Raw genomic sequence first — 15,822 nt, forward strand, 5'->3', positions numbered from 1 at the left:
TATGTTGTGTAAGTCACCCTGGATAAGGGAATCTGCTAATGATAGTCTCTGGTTTCATCCCTATTCACAGCTCAAGATTTTTTTTGTTTTTAATACATTGAGAAGTGAAACCACAATATTCAGAACTGTGATTTTCTCTCAGCTTCTCACTTTAGCAGCATATGAACATCATTTCCAATATAGCCCTTAGTATTGAAATGGTTTGGAAAGTTTAACTTTAATAGTAATAACCCACACTGTCCACTAGGAGGCATCCTTTCCCAATGATCTACCACTTAAGCTCATGAAATGCATTTTGATCATAAAACAGATTTCTCTTTGAAGTGACTTTATTGGGGTTATTTTGATATCATTCTAAATGTGAACACTGGCATTATTACAAACATACACAATGTAATGCATAATACATACTTTCAGGCACTTACTCCTTTTTGTTTGTCAGTAAAAACTAAACAATTCAACTAAATACCAAAATAAAACTTGAAAGGTCCAAAACCCATTTTCCAAGGTACACTTCTCAGAATAACAAATTAACAAGCATCTATTATTCTATAAGCAAACTATTTTGTCTATTTTGTAAACCTCACTGATATACATTAACGACCTATTATTATAGGATCATTATCCAGGCTATGTATGGTTATTCATTCTAGGAATGCGTGTTTGCTTTGGAATGTCTCGTCTTAAAAATATCAAATGATGTTTTGAGATAGTTAGATAAGAAAAAACAGGAACACTAACAGATCGAACAGATGTCACTTCCTGTCTTGGCACATTTAAAAGAGACATCTGGAAAATCAGGTGCAAAATCGCAGAATGTAGTTAGGAAAAACTGACTTCAACATACACATTTCTGACTAATCTACGATGGTAATGATGATGATTGTAAAGCTGTGTAACAGATTACTTAATTCAACATGGTTTACATGGTTTTTCAAACATTAATATACATTATTCTAATACTACATAAGCCTAGCACTGGAATCTAAAAAACTTCTGTCTTTTAATACATTTCTCCCCTTATTTACTGCAAAATCCCATTTTAACCTGGCTACTCTAGAGAGTGGCTTAGAGCTTGAAGGTTCAGCTAAATCTCACACCATTCAATCTCCTTATTGCCGACCCACATGGACTATGAAAGAGCAATATTTGGGAAAGAAATTCATACCTGTCTGACAGCATCTACAGCACAGCAGTCCTGTCAGCGCTAGAGCAACACCCGGAACAGCAAATTACCATAAAATATATGGATTATTGTGTTATAAAATGAGTCAGTCACAAAACGAACACAAAAATATATTAATCAATAGCATTTTTTATGCTGGATGATTTATATGAATATCGTATAAATGACAGCGTTTGAAGAGGCAGAGACGGGCAGTGCCGTGCTTGAATCTTAAGAGTCGTTTGGTCAACTGAGACAAATTGGCGAATTCAACTCTCAGCTGCTTCCCTTCACGCAGTTTTAATTAACTTAGTAACAGAATAAACACTAAACACTATAAAACGCTACCATGTTTAAACAGTGCCCATATGTTGTTACTTTTTGTTTTTCTTTATTTACTCTGATTGCTTCAATCTCCTATCCCGAAACTGCAGGCTGATAGGTGTCCCGGGTACGAGGAGAGTCCTGGTTATCGGTTTGACTGTTTTTCCCGAAGGATCAGGGCGAACTTCAAAGTGTTTCATCAGCTGCAAAAGAAAAAGCAGGGAACAATGAAGAACTATGAACATCATGGTAGTTATATGCTATGTATTTAATTACTAACCCTATAATAATATAGTTGTCACTCTTGTTTGACTGCAGCTACATGGCTTTACGTTACACTTTGTGAAGTTTTAGATGAGCACTTTTTGTTTTTACGAGGGGCAACTTGATAAAGAAACATATGTTCACAACTTTTTGTTTCCATTATTAAGATGAGTAAATATTCAGATATTGCAAATATCTGGAAATACAGAATTGCACGTGCCCATGGGAATTTGAGATGTATTTACATTTAAGAGCTTAATTTGTAAATGTACTGTGCAAAAGTTCTAGGCAGGTGTGAAGAAGTGCTGTAAAGTAAGAATGCTTTCAAAAATAGACATGTTAATAGATTTATCAATTAACTAAATGCAGAGTGAGTGAACAGAAGAAACCCTTTGCCTTCAAAACAGCATCAGTTCTTCTAGGTTCACTTGCACAGTTTTTGAAGGAACTCGGCAGGTAGGTTGGCCCAAACATCTTGGAGAACTAACCACAGTTCTTCTGTGGATTTAGGCAGCCTCAGTTGCTTCTCTCTCTCCATGTAATCCCAGACAGACTCGATGATGTTGAGATCAGGGCTCTGTGGGGGCCATACCATCACTTCCAGGACTCCTTGTTCTTCTTTATGGCCAATCAGATGCTCCCTGATAGTATTGCATGATGGATAAGTATCTGCCTGTACTTCTCAGCATTGAGAAGACCATTCATTCTGACCAAATCCCCAACTCCATTTGCAGAAATGCAGCCCCAAACTTGCAAGGAACCTCCACCATGCTTCACTGTTGCCCGCATACACTCATTCGTGTACCGCTCTCCAGCCCTTCGGTGAACAAACTGCCTTCTGCTACAGCCAGATTTTCCAAATTTTGACTCATCAGCCCAGAGTACCTGCTGCCATTTTTCTGCAGCCCAGTTCCTGTGTTTTCATGCATAATTGAGTCGCTTGGCCTTGTTGCCACGTCGGAGGTATGGCTTTCTGGCCACAAGTCTTCCATGAAGTCCACTTCTGACCAGACTTCTCCGGACAGTAGATGGGTGTACCAGGGTCCCACTGTTTTCGGCCAGTTCTGAGCTGATGGCACTGCTGGACATTTTCCGATTGTGAAGGGAAGTAAGTATGATCTGCCGCAGTAAGTTTCCTTGACTGACCACTGCATCTACGGTCCTCACGTTGCCTGTTTCTTTGTGCTTCTTCAAAAGAGCTTGGACAGCACATCTGGAAACCCGTCTGCCTTGAAATGTCTGCCTGGGAGAGACCTTGCTGATGCAGTATAACTACCTTGTGTCTTGTTGCTGTGCTCAGTCTTGCCATGGTGTATGACTTTTGACCATAAACTGTCTTCAGCAGCCTCACCTTAGCTGAGTTTGGCTGTTCCTCACCCAGTTTTATTCCTCCTCCACAGTTGTTTCTCTTTCAGTTAATTATTGTGTTTCAACCTACATATTGAATTGATGATCATTACCACCAGTCTGGTATAATTGTTTAATCCTACACCTGACTATATGCCTACAAAATCCCTGACTGTGCAAGAATTTATGCTGTTTTGAAGGCAAAGGGTGGTCACTCACTTTGCATTTTGTTAATTGATAAATATAATCTATTAACATGTCTATTTTTGAAAGCATTCTTACTTTACAGCATTTTTTCACACCTGCCTAAAACTTTTGCACAGTACTATATATGTTTCGCAATAATCAGAATATATTATAAGCTTTGGAATTATTACTTCCAAAAAAAAAAAGGCCAATAAGTAACACTTTTCAGAATTAAATATGCAGCTGGGTTAATCAAAAACAACAATGATAAAATAAAACATTGGATACTTTTCAGAGTAAATAATTGACTAGAAAGGGTCTTATCATTACAGTAAAACCGAGACATGTTTGCTTTGACCGAAGTTGAAAGTCCAGCTTTTTGCATGTTTCTTTCCTTTGGCAGTGTTACACATTATCAGAAATAGTTAGAGGATTACAAAATTAAAACAAAGTAAAGACAAAAAAGGTGGGGTCGTCATTTAACATTAAACCATAATGAGACAACAATTTAAATGGTATCAAACATAGAAAAGTAAGACACAAAATACACGCTGTCTGTTCGTCACCCAAAACATTTGTTACAGCGGCTCCATTAGTAACGCAGTCATTAAAAATACGAAATTATCATCTGTTACTCTTCTAATGCTTTTGCTCCCTCATTGTCATTATCCTTCCTGTCCTCTGCAGTCAGTCAGCGATCCCTAACACTATTTACCCGGGACAGAATACAGTACATCTCCAGCTCAGCCACCCTCTTGCCCAAGCAGGCCCGGATGCCAAAGCCGAAGGGCACCGAGCTGAATGGGTGCTGCTTGAACCTCTCCTCTCCTCGGAGCCAGCGTTGAGGCAGGAAGGTCTGAGGCTCGGGGAAGTTGCACTCATCGTAGGACACAGCATAGTGACAGAGGTGGAAGAGAGTCTGAAACACAACCAGCTCTTTAAGGGACCTGCACACACAGTCTACTTTATCTTACATTTGCAGCAACGTTGTGAATATGCTGGGGCTCATAAGCACTGTGAGTGAGTGTCCTTTTGATAGTCCAACAGTACAGCTAATACAGAAATCAGTTTTTAAGATCTTTAAAAACAAAGGTTTAAATACCATCCACTTAAGGTTCTTAACGTACCACTGTGGAAATTTGTCTTATTTTTTCACAAAACAATTAAGAGAGAGAATGGGTTAATATACACTGTTCTAATACTTTGACACAGAAAGGAAACATTGTATCACTTCCCGTACACTAGCGCCTCCGTATTTTATAAGTTCAAGCGAAACTGCAGCCATTGCTAAAATCAAGTTTTTGTTTCCCTTTTATGTGCTCTTATAGTGTATAAGTAAGATACATACAACTCTTCCTGATCGATTACTATCGGGAAGAGCAAACCATGAAATGCTAACACTTGGATGACTTGATAGTTGCTGTTGAGAAAATCTGGTGATTCTGTCATTTTTCCGCTGTTTGGGACGGTATGACACCAAATATCCGGATAAACTGAGAGGATATACATGTCTGAGGTTGACATTCGCCATTATTGGGTAAATTATACATACCACTCTTCCAGATGGATTCTATAAGCACCTTTAAAACATGTAAAATGTATCTTACTAATACAATAAAACAACACATAAAGACGCAAAAAGACATGATTTTGAAATGGTGGCAGTTTCCCGTTAAGAATAGAGTTTACATTTATTAACTCACCTTTTTTGGGAAGATGTAATCACCAACCACAATCTCTTTTTCAGCCGTGACTCGGGCATTACCTGGCACAACCGGGTACAGTCTGAAACAGAGACATTTATTAAGAGTGGTGCCAATGCAGCAGATGAGCTGCAACATATGTGACCAAAGAATCCTTCAGATATACACTCACCTAAAGGATTATTAGGAACACCATACTAATACTGTGTTTGACCCCCTTTCGCCTTCAGAACTGCCTTAATCTACGTGGCATTGATTCAACAAGGTGCTGAAAGCATTCTTTAGAAATGTTGGCCCATATTGATAGGATAGCATCTTGCAGTTGATGGAGATTTGTGGGATGCACATCCAGGGCACGAAGCTCCCGTTCCACCACATCCCAAAGATGCTCTATTGGGTTGAGATCTGGTGACTGTGGGGGCCAGTTTAGTACAGTGAACTCATTGTCATGTTCAAGAAACCAATTTGAAATGATTCGACCTTTGTGACATGGTGCATTATCCTGCTGGAAGTAGCCATCAGAGGATGGGTACATGGTGGTCATAAAGGGATGGACATGGTCAGAAACAATGCTCAGGTAGGCCGTGGCATTTAAACGATGCCCAATTGGCACTAAGGGGCCTAAAGTGTGCCAAGAAAACATCCCCCACACCATTACACCACCACCAGCAGCCTGCACAGTGGTAACAAGGCATGATGGATCCATGTTCTCATTCTGTTGACGCCAAATTCTGACTCTACCATCTGAATGTCTCAACAGAAATCAAGACTCATCAGACCAGGCAACATTTTTCCAGTCTTCAACTGTCCAATTTTGGTGAGCTTGTGCAAATTGTAGCCTCTTTTTCCTATTTGTAGTGGAGATGAGTGGTACCCGGTGGGGTCTTCTGCTGTTGTAGCCCATCCGCCTCAAGGTTGTACGTGTTGTGGCTTCACAAATGCTTTGCTGCATACCTCGGTTGTAACGAGTGGTTATTTCAGTCAAAGTTGCTCTTCTATCAGCTTGAATCAGTCGGCCCATTCTCCTCTGACCTCTAGCATCAACAAGGCATTTTCTCCCACAGGACTGCCGCATACTGGATGTTTTTCCCTTTTCACACCATTCTTTGTAAACCCTAGAAATGGTTGTGCGTGAAAATCCCAGTAACTGAGCAGATTGTGAAATACTCAGACCGGCCCGTCTGGCACCAACAACCATGCCACGCTCAAAATTGCTTAAATCACCTTTCTTTCCCATTCAGACATTCAGTTTGGAGTTCAGGAGATTGTCTTGACCAGGACCACACCCCTAAATGCATTGAAGCAACTGCCATGTGATTGGTTGGTTAGATAATTGCATGAATGAGAAATTGAACAGGTGTTCCTAATAATCCTTTAGGTGAGTGTAGAACCATACATTTGTATCAGATATATTCCATTTGAAGTTCTTGGATGATAGCCAAAAAGTTTCATTAACTCTGCGCATTTCAACAGTATTTATATGTTACTGAACATTAGGCTCTTTACTTCTGATTGATTTAAAATCTAAAAAGATGAAACAGACATGGAGACTGCTCTGCATCCACATATGTGAAGGATTCAAAATACTAAGCTAAGTAAAGTGTAGAAGCACTGATAGGCTACCTTAGTGTTTCTCTCACTATTGCCTTTAACCACACCATCTTGGCAATGTCTTCGCTTGTGGGTATTTTATCTCCTGGGCAAACACTGTCCACCTCCCGGTGCAGTTTTTCCTGTATCTCTGGCTCTCGTGCCAGGTGGTACAGCGCCCATGAAATGGTGTTGGATGTCTGTGAATACATAACACCAGCTTTAATACCACGCTTCACTAACCCTTAAGTAAATCTGACGAGTATCAAGTATAAACCGGAGAACAACCACACACCTTCTACTGCCTACTTGACTATTTTACTGATAAACACATGACAACTTGATTGCATTGGATGAACACATTTATTTTTTAACTGCAGGATGACCTTTGAACCCATAGCACATAACACATGCTATTCTCATTCAATCATCCCTGTAGTTTGGCAAGGAAACATACTCCATGTAAGAATGCAGTAAGAGGCTATTGTAGAAACTAACACATTCACAGTGTTTTATGTGGTAGTACCCGTTTCAATACCCCAAAGCTACAGCTATGGTGTAGCCATCATGGCAGATACGGCGAATCTTACTGTGTCCACGCCAGCCAGCAGCAATTCCGTAATGCTTCCCAGGATCTGTGTGATGGACATCTTGTCACTGACCAGGAGGTGGGTCAGATATTCGCCCTCAATTGGCTCACCTTTATTGACCTTCTCCTGGATCTCAATCACCTTGTTGTCAATCAACTTCTGGGCTGTGGACAAACAAAATTGAGACAAACATCTTTTGCTAACTCATTCTGCTGCAGTACCCTCAGGAAACTGGGAAAGTGTTTTTTTTTTATGTATGGTTTATTTTCGCTTAGTGTTTTATGATTTTACTGATGTTTGGTTTTATTATGGTATAGAGGTTGTGATTCCAAAACCAGAGGCATTGTGGGATGCCTTCTCACCTGTATCAGATGCTGATCCCTATAAAAACCAAAACACGACTAAAAACTCACCAACTTTGAACAGATGGTCCCAGACTGCCACAAAGTGTTTCCAGAAGGGCAGATAGGGCCAAAGGAACTGAGGAAACAGCACTAAGATTGGAGACAAGCGAAACATCTCTCCCACAGAGTCGATAAACTTCTGGGTTTCCTCTGGAATGTGTTCATTGAGGCAGCCCATTCGGGTCTCGAACAGCACGGAGCAAATTCCTACAAAGCAGTATCTCCATTAAGTAGTGACATCTATATCTTCATTTTAAGACTCATTTTTCTTTTAGGAGAAAAAACAAAAACACCAAGTATGTTCCTCCAGGACTAGGTTCATTTTCAATTCCACACATTCATCAGTAAACACCAGTAGGGATATATAATAATTTTGTAGAAAACTGGAATAACATTAGTTTATAGTTATTTCACTTAATGTGATTTATTTTAATTTATTTAATAGTGCAGTGGCATTAGTGTGTATTCCAGAGAAATTACTTAAGAGAAAATAAACAATTTATGTTTACTATTCATTATTTATTAACATCTTTCTCCAGAACAACACATATAAGCTGTTCAAAAGTGCATATCTGATCTTCAGTGAGACAACTCCAGCCATAATGAGTAATTAGTTTACAACTATGAAGTAGCCTTCAGCCTTTACACAGAGTAAAAACACTTGATGTTGAAATCTAGAATGATAGAAGATAATTAAATGAGCCATTTATCTAATCAATTCAAGGTCTTTGCTTAATGCAATTTCTTCAAGGCCAACTCCTTTTAAACACACTAAATGAAAATGAATAATTTATTCTAAGTGAATTGTTGATTAAATTCCCGTTAGTGACATTTGTTTAAGATATTACACAGAAACATTTTTGCACACAGTGGAAATCATACTGTTCTTTGTTTCATCTTAACTTTACACCAAGATGGCACCATCCATGAATTTTCACTTGTAAAATACACTGAGTTTATAATGAACTTCCATGTATCCCTAGCTGACAAGGTGGACAAAGTCTAAGGGGACCTGGAGGCTCATAGTGCAAATTACTTTCAATACAATAGGCACAAACTGACCTTTAATGTTTCCAGGCCCTCATACACACAAGACAAAAACAAGCAACTGTCTAAAACAGAAAAATAGTGAGGTATCACAAGGCATCATGCTGTAACTTGTGTGCTCTCTGCCTAATCTAGATGTAAACTGAAGGGAAGGTCATGTGTTTAGACTTGTAAGGAGCGAAGTCTTATTCACGAATTGTATTGAGAAATTAATTAAAAGGTATTTGCATGGCAGTCAGTCAAGTAACAGAATTCCAGGAATACAACAACCCAATCAGCTGACTAATTACCCTATACGGTATACAAGATGGAGAAAGAAAGAAAGAAAGAAAGAAAGCATCTGAATATGGTAGTGAAGTTCATAAAAGGAAGGTCAATTGATTTCAATAGGAATTGTGCTCTCTGCCAAGTGAGATTATGCTGTTAAGGTAAGATGAAACCAAATGGTGACTAAAGGCCTCTCAAATTCCGCTCAACTTCCATTCTCTGCTAGCGCCTTACCTTCGAATGCAAATTTGTAGAGTTCCCCAGCCACATCATGCACCATAACCCCGCCTTCCTGCTTCTCTCGGAGCCACTGCACTCTCTGGATGAAGTCTGTCACCACTTGGTTGATGGCGGGGGAGAAGGTGGACACATGCTTTGGCTTCAGCATCCGTGGGTTCAGTACACTTCTGATGCACTGCCACTCTGCCCCCAACCTAAAAAAGCCCCAAAACAAAATTATGGGTTCGCTCTTTTATATATACTTTGTCCGTATCCTGTGGGTCTGCCGTGCCCTTCTGATTGGGGTTGGTGTCTGTCAGTGGCCCTCACCCAGTGAGGGGCCCGTAGGCCTGTTTGCGGAGCTCCCGGTAGCCTCTCCAGTGGGGCATGTCCGACCGGATCGGGTGCTTCCCCTCCTGCCGCAGCACCTGCTCGATCAGCTCGGCGGACGCCACGTTTACAACCACCAAGGGGCCGTACTTGGACTTCCACAGGGGGCCGTAGATCTTTGTGTGCTCAATCTAATCCAAAAAAAAAAAACAATTGTATGATTATGTTGCATGAAAGCTTTGTATCCATTACAATAACATAACTGCATAAAAAGCATATTTCTCCAGTCTTCTTCTTTAATCCTCCAACACCACAAAGTTGGGGGTTAATCAGCTGTGCAATCACTGAACAAATGAGGGTTATCACACTACTAGCCATATAGTATTACTTGAATTGGGGGTACTTTTTGGTCATCCCACCCTGGATTTGGAGAGCAGACGATCTCCAGTTTTTATATGTCCCCACTCAGTGCCCAACATAAGCTTTAGTCCATTTTGAGACTAATCGGTCCAGATCAGTAGTTGAGGGCTTGGCTGCAATGTAAACCAGGAGATCCGGAGGAGCAAGTTGTCAACCGGAAAAGGTAAAGGAAAAAAAAAATATATATATATATATATATATATATATATATATTACTGAAGTAATAAAATAATATTAATAATAATAATAATAATAATAATAATAATAATAATAATAATAATAATAATAATAAAATGAAGAATGGTGAGTTTGTGGAAACGTTTATCCTTGACTGAAAGTTAGCCTACATGAAAATCCAGTACCTCAATATAACATTTTCATTATCTATGTATCTTTCTATATACTATACCTAAATGTTTTTTTTTAAATTCTGTGGACACCATGTCGAGACTTGCCTTTAAAATTGAAAGGTATTTAGGTATTTGTTTGTTTCCACCCCCTACATTTGAAAGCATTGAACGTCAATCTGAAAACGCATTTGTGGGGATGTTGCATCTGTATTGTACAAAAGCATTTGTATTTTACTACAGTCTGTCGACTACACCATGTATGTGTGTGCTTTCTTTTATTTAATAAGTGTTGTCACGGTTTTTTGATAGTCGAACTTTACAAAAATACAAGAATGTGTCTCAAAACACTTCCCCCCTGTAAAAATACTAGCATGACTTTTTATTAGGTAAAGTACTACAAAATATGCGTCTTGAGACCTCGTAATAAATCTGCATTGAAGTTCGCAGCTCATCTTATTTTGCAATTCGTCACCATAAAAAACAACAACCTACTTGCATCTGGTGGGTCTTATTGAAGTATCCCTTCACGAAAAGCCAATACAAAGATGTCATGAAGCTGGGTCCCTGCAGTTCATCCATGCTTTTAATCTTGGACAACGCGGCGGAGGAAGACGCAGGACTGCGGCGGGACAGGACGCTCCTCAGCGCCGGCTCACATTGCAGTCTGCAGACCTGAGATCCGCTCCTCAAAAACAGTTTGAAAAACATCATAACGCACAGATCAAGACACGAAACCAAGCCAGCTGGGGATGCAATGCCGTGATCCTCGCAGCCCCTTGCGTCCTGCCGACGTGCTGTGTTTGTCTGAGAGATGAGGTTTTGTATTGCTGACCGCTAATAAACCCGGGTTTCCTGAACTCACTCACGGCGTTGCCAGGACCGAGCCAGTGTGGCACATTTTATAAAAGACACATGTGCATCCAAAATATAGCCTTTGCCACCGATTAGTCACTTACTGTGCTTCCTATACAGTACAAATATTATGCACTCACTGCTTTCCTCTTTGGTGCATTTAATAATACACCACAATTGTGTAATGATACAAAACAAAACTTGCAGAAGTGCCTTTTAATTATAAAAAGGTAATAATTGTTGCCATATTTTGTTTTACATTGTAACATTACATTACATTGTAACGGATTTTATTTTATCAAGGAACAATACGTATGTTTAAAAAAATATTGTAACATTACAGGTCATGCCATTCCAAGGTCCATTTTTAAGTAGGTAAAAGGGGAAGATTTAATTTTAAGAGATGGGGGATTACTGTAATGAAGGTCAAAATTAGAGAAATTATGCATTGAACTACTGGAATAGTAGCTTAATTAATGCATGCAATAACTTTCAGTAAAGGTCCTGTTTATTCCCCTCCCATGTTGTGTTGTTTTATTCCCTATCTGGCTCTCCTTATGTTGCAAACATTTCAGAGTTGCTGCAATGTGCAGCATAGGTTCTCATTTCAGGCCTATGGCCAAAGTCCTAAAGCCATGTTTTACCACCAAAGAGGGCAGCCATCTTATCAGTCGATCTTTAAGAGCCTTTGCCCAGCAGGTTCCAATTATAGATCTATTCCCCTTAGGCAGAAATAATCCACATTACAACAGATGCTTCTCAGTTTGTCAGCAGAAATAACCATAGACGTCAAGAAGGAAGACATGGATTTAAAATCTTTATTCGCCTGTACAATGAATTTGAAGTCTAGCACATTGTTAAGCATTTACCAGCCAACAGACTTTCTTTCAGGTTCTTCAGACTCATGCCATTTCATTTAATATGTGGCTTTGTTTTCTTTGAAGTGCAGCAAGAGCATTTATGACAATATCTGTCTTTGACAATGAACGTGTAAGGTTCAGTGCTTGACAGATACAATCAAAACATTGAAAAGAGGAGAAAATTCAGAGTTCAAGAATATGAAAGTCTGTCTATACATCAAAAGGGAATAAAAGCATTACATTTAGTAGTTTTCTCCACCACCACCACCACAATATCCACTTATTTTAATTACATATATATATCACAGTTTGCTAAATTATATTTTATTTGTAAGCAGAATGATCATTAAATCATAGGCAGGAAAATAGTGATCATTCTTATATATTATGTACATATCACTCATATAATCATGTGTAATAAGACAAATTCAAGTATCACAGGTTTTAGAGGCCAAGCCAAGAAGCAAAATCGTAAAAGACACACCTGGTCATTGAAAATTGACATTTTTATTTTCACAAAATTATCAAACTTCAAGTAGTAGTGCATTGGCTTTTTTTCCTTCTTCTTCCAAGTTTGGCTTTGATATGTAACAACCACAGTAGAAAAAAAAGAGACTTCAAAATCTTCAAAAATGCATACACAATGTCCACAAAATCCCTTATATTGTGGACTACTAGCATTTCTTCAGTCAGTGTCCTGTCATCAAGCTGTTAAAACAAACCTGTCAGAAAGTGATGAATTCAAATCTCTGATACTAAACAAGAAGCAAAAGCTACAATCCTGCAGCACCTTCAGTCAAGTTCAAAGCCCAATTTCACATATGCATATTTCATTATGTGCTTACTCAAAAGAGCTAAAACACCTTGTAGAAAATCCTATAGAGAAACTGATATGTAGCACTATAGAATTTACCAATATTTATTAATAAAAAAAAAAAAGCAGCCTATAAAGTCCTTCAATTAAGATGTCATCAGCTGAAGTATGAATGATATTCGGTCGATGTACATGCTTTCAAGACTGACTGCAATGGACTACTATGCTCTCTATGTAAACATTCATAGGCTTTCATAAGAAGATATTATTCGATTAGTCAACGTATTGTTTTGAAGGAACCACTTCTCCCACAGGCCTAATATGCCTAATATGTTCTCAGCTCCAAAGACGTGCCCCTTCTCACAGAAAACATTAAGTTTAGATGCTTACCTACATTAAAAAATAAATAAATGTTGAGAATGGGAGAAGACAGGAAGTAGTTACTTTAACAGGCATAATTTTTAATTGCTTTCACTGTTCTGCTAGGGCTGCTGGCATCTTGCTTTTCCGGTTTCGAGCATCTGTGGGGCAACTCTAACCCTGATGGTAATGCAGTCTCTTGCCACTGTCCTTTGAGATCAGTCATCTTCACTTTCACTCCCAGACTCGCTGAGCTGGAGATCATTTTCTACAAGGAAACAAAATGTTAAAGGGATAGTACAATAAGACCTATAACTCACATCTGACAAAACGATATGAAGCTATAATCATTAAAAGGTGCTAAAATTGTAACGTGTTGAAAGTTGTAAAAAAGTTGATGCATGTTTTCCAAAAATAACATGACTATGACACATTACGTGTTCTATTAATGACGGAATTGGGAGTTTTTTCCCTCTTTTCTGTGTACATCTACAGCAAACCTGCACTTACGGAGAGTATTCATGAGATGCCCACCGCCCTCCTCGGGCCGGTTGCTGCTGCTGCTGCTGCTGCTGGTGGTGGTGGTGGTCAGGATGGGCATGCCCTGCGGCACAGGGGGGAAGGGCAGAGTGGAGGGCCCAGCCGGTCTGTGCCGGTCGTCCTCGGAGTCGCTGCTGCTGGAGCCGTCGTCGCTGCTGGAGGAAGAGGAGGAGGAGCTCTTGGAGTCGGACGAGCTGTCTCCGCTGCTCAGCTGATCCATGACACGCGCCTCGGCCATCAGCTCTGAGGAAACGCGGTTAGCAGAACAAGAAGTTTAGTTTAGTTTAGAAGTCAAGTCCTCATCCCGGGTTCACTAAAATGATATTTTCCGCGGTTTTAAGCAGTAAAGAATGTCTGGCTATAGAAAAAGAATGGGGACACACACCTGTCAAATCAATCAATCAATCTTCAGTCCCATTTGACAAATTTGCAGGTGGTATGAATCTCAAAGCATAAAAGCTCTTTCCAACAATTTCACATCAAGGGTGACAAGACTAAAGCAACTGAAGAGTTTGAGCAATGTCAGGTTTCATTAGACAATCTATACTTTCTTTTGAGTAAATTATACATACGTTGAGTTATATTATAATGTACATAACCAATCTATAAGGCTCTTTTAGCCAGGGACCCTGGTTGGGAAGTGGGGAACTGTTACCTCTCTCAATGTCATCCATAGGAGAGGCGGGAGACATCTTCTCTTTTGGGGGGGAGTTCTTGGAGGCTGAAGGGGCCTTGCTGCTGCTGCTGCTGCCGCCGCCGCCGCCGCCGCCACTGCTGCTGCTGCTGTTTCTCACCTGCTGACTGAGCCGACTGGTCTGCTGCTCCAGCCGAGACTGGATCTTACTGCTCCCTTCAGCCCTGGATAGAGGCAGGGAACAGGAAAGTCGTATCACAAACTCAAACCACTTGAGTTTGGAATAGTGCATATTTTCAAAAGCTCACACGCCACAGTAAAATACTTTCAGCCATCACCTGGTTTTCTTCACGGCTATGTTACTGTTGAGCTTCTCGAGGCGATATTCTCCAGTGTCGTGGTTCACGATGAGGATGCATTCTTTCATATAAGGCCTCTTTGAACCTTTGAATACTGTCATGGGAGCGGTGGAACCCTAAACAGAAACGAAAGACAGAAAAAATACAGTGTGGACGTTTAGTAAAGTTGACACAAAGGTTAAAGCATAAGCGGTCTGAACATGCACCTGCAAAGGAGATACCAAATGCATCACAAAACTGACAGACAACTACAAAAAAATACATCTCAGGAGAGGTTGCTTTCACATACATACATCCTAAAGAAAACTGCAGGTCTTACCTCAAGGTTCGGCAACGTTATTGTCACCTGCTCCCCCTTTCCCACCTCAAGCTCGCCCTCACATGTTGTGTCAATAGAAGCAGGCTTGAAGTCATCTGAATTCATTGAAAAAATTGAAATGTAGCATTTATTAATCTTACTTTATATTACACACCTCTAGAGGACGCTACAATGCTAACAATCACTTAGCCTACAGAAAGTTATGCCATCTGTACATTAACCAACCAGCCAAGTCACAATAAACGGTGAATTTGTCATAATATCTGCAAAAAAGGTCAATTTAAGATTAACATAACATTATATGCAAATCATGTCATATTTAGACTTGCTTACCTTATACTTACACATTTAGCATCATATTTGTATGCACTCACCTAAAACTTGACATGCTGTTCTTAAAAGATACAGTTAAAACAATCCACCCAAATGATGGACCTTTAGTTAATCTCGTCTTTTTGTATTTTTAATTAAAGCCAAAATTAAAAAAAAAAAAAGACACAACTTACATCGCACAGTGTGGAAAGCGCATTTGGGCTGTTTATCAAATGTTTCGCCTAATTTCAGGATGTGCTCTTTATTGTCAAAGTTAGAGTAAGCCGCTCCATTCATTCTCACAAAAGTTTGTTACCATATGTTACAAACAGGTAACTTTCCGCTGCCATTCGATACCTTCTATGGCAGTAAAGACCCCTCACCCCTCCGGCCTGTATGCTGCTGTGTCTCCCTTGCGATTGGTCAGTTTTCCGTGTCTGCCCGTCCATCAGGAGTGATTCTGCAATATGATTGGTTAAAAGACCCCTCAATCAGGCGCGTTTCCTGTGTTCAAGAGGAAGTCGTACCAAATGTCAGCGGCGTGACTCTGCCCATACTTCCGCCAT

At 39.8% G+C, this 15,822-nt stretch overlaps 2 protein-coding genes across 3 annotated transcripts; both read right to left on the reverse strand.

The window, feature by feature from the left end:
* Positions 1–311: 311 nt before the first annotated feature.
* cyp27a3 (cytochrome P450 family 27 subfamily A member 3) lies at positions 312–11,070 on the reverse strand. 2 transcript variants are annotated; one of them, XM_066687886.1, is made up of 9 exons: positions 10,699–11,066; positions 9,437–9,627; positions 9,122–9,321; positions 7,583–7,780; positions 7,170–7,333; positions 6,613–6,779; positions 4,990–5,071; positions 4,002–4,205; positions 312–1,692 (listed from the first exon to the last, which is right to left on the reverse strand). In XM_066687886.1, the coding sequence occupies exons 1-9, from the start codon at positions 10,915–10,917 to the stop codon at positions 1,561–1,563; spliced, it is 1,557 nt and encodes a 518-aa protein (XP_066543983.1). In that variant the 5' UTR covers positions 10,918–11,066; the 3' UTR covers positions 312–1,560. The 2 variants fall into 2 exon arrangements, with proteins under 2 accessions (XP_066543983.1, XP_066543984.1); XM_066687887.1 differs by lacking the exon at positions 7,583–7,780 and having other exon boundaries at positions 10,699–11,070.
* Positions 11,071–11,862: 792 nt separating this feature from the next.
* eaf2 (ELL associated factor 2) lies at positions 11,863–15,664 on the reverse strand. The gene is made up of 6 exons (XM_066687616.1): positions 15,451–15,664; positions 14,945–15,039; positions 14,605–14,741; positions 14,288–14,490; positions 13,603–13,875; positions 11,863–13,360 (listed from the first exon to the last, which is right to left on the reverse strand). Exons 1-6 carry the CDS (start codon positions 15,551–15,553, stop codon positions 13,311–13,313), a joined length of 861 nt encoding a protein of 286 aa, XP_066543713.1. The 5' UTR covers positions 15,554–15,664; the 3' UTR covers positions 11,863–13,310.
* Between the last annotated feature and the right edge of the window lie 158 nt (positions 15,665–15,822).

Source organism: Amia ocellicauda, chromosome 16 (genome assembly GCF_036373705.1).
Source record: "Amia ocellicauda isolate fAmiCal2 chromosome 16, fAmiCal2.hap1, whole genome shotgun sequence".
NCBI lineage: Eukaryota > Metazoa > Chordata > Actinopteri > Amiiformes > Amiidae > Amia > Amia ocellicauda.

Excerpts from the sequence above, each read along its gene's own strand:
- cyp27a3 (XM_066687886.1), bottom strand. The coding sequence starts at position 10,917 with ATGATGTTTTTCAAACTGTTTTTGAGGAGCGGATCTCAGGTCTGCAGA. Across the intron at positions 7,781-9,121 it reads CTACAAATTTGCATTCGAAG|GAATTTGCTCCGTGCTGTTC; the intron begins GTAAGGCGCTAG and ends ACTGCTTTGTAG. Across the intron at positions 6,780-7,169 it reads TGCTGGCTGGCGTGGACACA|ACATCCAACACCATTTCATG; the intron begins GTAAGATTCGCC and ends ATGTATTCACAG.
- eaf2 (XM_066687616.1), bottom strand. The coding sequence starts at position 15,553 with ATGAATGGAGCGGCTTACTCTAACTTTGACAATAAAGAGCACATCCTG. Across the intron at positions 14,742-14,944 it reads TAACGTTGCCGAACCTTGAG|GGTTCCACCGCTCCCATGAC; the intron begins GTAAGACCTGCA and ends GTTTCTGTTTAG. Across the intron at positions 14,491-14,604 it reads ATAGCCGTGAAGAAAACCAG|GGCTGAAGGGAGCAGTAAGA; the intron begins GTGATGGCTGAA and ends GCCTCTATCCAG.